The sequence below is a fragment of the Conger conger genome, chromosome 15 (assembly GCF_963514075.1).
Source record: "Conger conger chromosome 15, fConCon1.1, whole genome shotgun sequence".
NCBI classification, from domain to species: Eukaryota; Metazoa; Chordata; class Actinopteri; order Anguilliformes; family Congridae; genus Conger; species Conger conger.
The window spans coordinates 27,063,070-27,065,569 of NC_083774.1; the positions used below are offsets into that span (position 1 = coordinate 27,063,070).

The following is a 2,500-nucleotide window of genomic DNA, read 5'->3' on the forward strand; positions in this document are numbered from 1 at the left end:
GCTACCAGGCTTAAATAATGCTACCAGGCTTAACAAATGCTACCTGGCTTAGTGGATGCTACCTGGTTTAGCTAATGCTACCGGGCTTAGTGAATGCTACCTGGTTTAGCTAATGCTACCAGGCTTAGTAAATGCTACCTGATTTAGCTAATGCTACCAGCCTTAGCGAATGCTGTCTGGCTTAGTGAATCCTACCTGGTTTAGCTAATGCTGCCTGGCTTAGCTAATGCAACCTGGCACAGATCTGCAGAACTGTTGGGCCCTTGAGCAAGGCCCTTATCCCCACATTGCTCTAGGGGGGGTTTGTCCCCTGCTTAGTCTAAAAGTCTCTTTGGATATAAGCGTCAGCTAAGTAACATGTAATGTAATAACATGTAATGTATTGCACAGAAAACATACCCAAAAGCTATCAAATCTTGAAATCGACAGTCCAAATATAGTTAAAGCTTCTATGATTTCATAGTTTGTGATTTCATCTATCATCACCCTGTACCTAGAATTCAATTTTCTGAATCAGTGCTGTCCAACACGCAGTACTCAACCACTTTTGAAATGTTAACAAACGCAAAGCCATCGATTCAATGTCCCCTGTTTTTTTGTTGTTTTTTTACATTTGTGGACAAATATGAATCACATTTAATTAATTTGCTGAATTAGTTGTAATGTTGGCTATAGCAATGGTATTCTTACAAATGTTTCTGGGTGACTCATTTCTCAGTTCTCATTTCTCTCATGCAGTTTACACCTGGTGTTCACAGGTACATGCTGACGCAGGTTAAGTTACCTGGCTTCCATCACAGCTGCAGAAATCTTCCCCGTGCTACCAAACAGAGAAACTGCCCTCTCCACGTCCTGAAGTGCCTGGCACTGGGGCTGTGCGCACGCACACACACGCACGCACGCATACAGATACACACACACACACACACACACATACACACATACACACATACACACATACACACACATATACACAAACACACACACACACACACAGGCACACAGGGACACACACACACACACGCACACACAGGCACGTTAACTCATGTACATACAGGTGTATTACACACAGCTGTTGGGTAAAGGTACAGTGTTATGTGGCGTCACTCACCTGTAGTGGTGCAGTGGCAGTAGAAACATCCTCATACAGCCCCATCTCCTCCACCGACACCTGGAGACACACAGACACACACACACACACACACACACACACACACACACCATCACCATCAGCTCACTCCTCTGCGCTGTATCTGCACTGTGGCACTTTACTGATTGTGTACCTGCAGGTCAGCCAGCCGGGTCTTGGCGAGGGACACATACTCCAGCAGGAGGGTGCGGTGCTTGGCTGGGACAAAGGGGGGGTGGAGCAGGTGCACCTGAGAGAGCAGCAAAGGTGTGAGACATTGAGGAGAACACACTCACAGACTCATACAGCCCAATACCAGCAGCACAGGAAGTGATGTCACCTTCAGGTACTGCGGGGGGTCAAAGGGCACCAGGTCTGATAGGAACTTCAGCAGGAACACTAAAGACTTCTTACTGTTCCCGTGGTAACCACTGGCACTGCCAAAAGACATCTGGAAGAGAAGAAATACAACATCTCCTGAGGGCCCAAACACGAAACCCTGTTTACATGGAGTCTACATGGAGTAAGGGCGACATGGCTCAGGCAGTAAGAGCAGTCGTCTGGCAGTCGGAGGGTTGCTGGTTCGATCCCCCGCCTGTCGAAGTGTCCCTGAGCAAGACACCTAACCCCCAAATGCTCCTGACGAGCTGGTCGGCGCCTTGCATGGCAGGCAATCGCCGTCGGTGTGTGAGTGTGTGAGTGTGTGTATGAATGGGTGAATGAGAAGCATCAATTGCACAGCGCTTTGGATAAAGGCGCTATATAAATGCCAACCATTTACCATGTTTCATCGGATTAACAGGCCGATCGGAATGAAAATGCCTTCCACTCAATCTGAACAAATCATCCTATTCCAATTGAAAATGTATTCCGTTTAAATGGTAGTCTAAACCTTTTAACAATCTGTTTAACAGAAGATATCCCATGTAAACACTTAAACCGACTACCCTGAACCACTGGCTGTAGGGGGGGAAGATGGCGGGGCGGGGGGGGGCGTACCCTGAACCACTGGCTGTAGGGGGGGAAGATGGCGGGGCGGGGGGGGGCGTACCCTGAACCACTGGCTGTAGGGGGGGAAGATGGCGGAGCTCTCCAGCGCTCCCTGGCGTGCGAGCAGGAAGGCGGTGATCATGTTCTCCAGGTCGTACCCCTCAAACGCAGACCGCAGGAGACGGGACAGCATCTCTGAGAGAGAAATCCTATTCAGTACAACAACGGCTTATATTTCACTGTACAGTGAGCTCCGTAAGTCTTGGGACAAAGACATGCTCTTTCCATTTGGTTCTGCACTCCACAATTTTAGATTTGTAATCAAATTAAACTGTATTTTTATACATTTTGGTTTCAGCGTGTAGAAATGACAGCACTTTT

The 2,500-nt window shown here is 48.0% G+C and overlaps 1 protein-coding gene across 1 annotated transcript in view; it reads right to left on the bottom strand.

The window, feature by feature from the left end:
- LOC133110972 (Fanconi anemia group A protein) overlaps positions 1-2,500 on the bottom strand; it is a 24,169-nt gene that overhangs the window by 14,754 nt on the left and 6,915 nt on the right. Inside the window, exons 13-17 of the mRNA XM_061221097.1 lie at positions 2,181-2,314; positions 1,470-1,580; positions 1,284-1,379; positions 1,112-1,171; positions 785-873 (exon numbers count right to left, since the gene is read on the bottom strand). Of these exons, the coding sequence (XP_061077081.1) occupies positions 785-873; positions 1,112-1,171; positions 1,284-1,379; positions 1,470-1,580; positions 2,181-2,314 (490 nt within the window). The remainder of the gene's footprint in view (positions 1-784; positions 874-1,111; positions 1,172-1,283; positions 1,380-1,469; positions 1,581-2,180; positions 2,315-2,500) is intronic.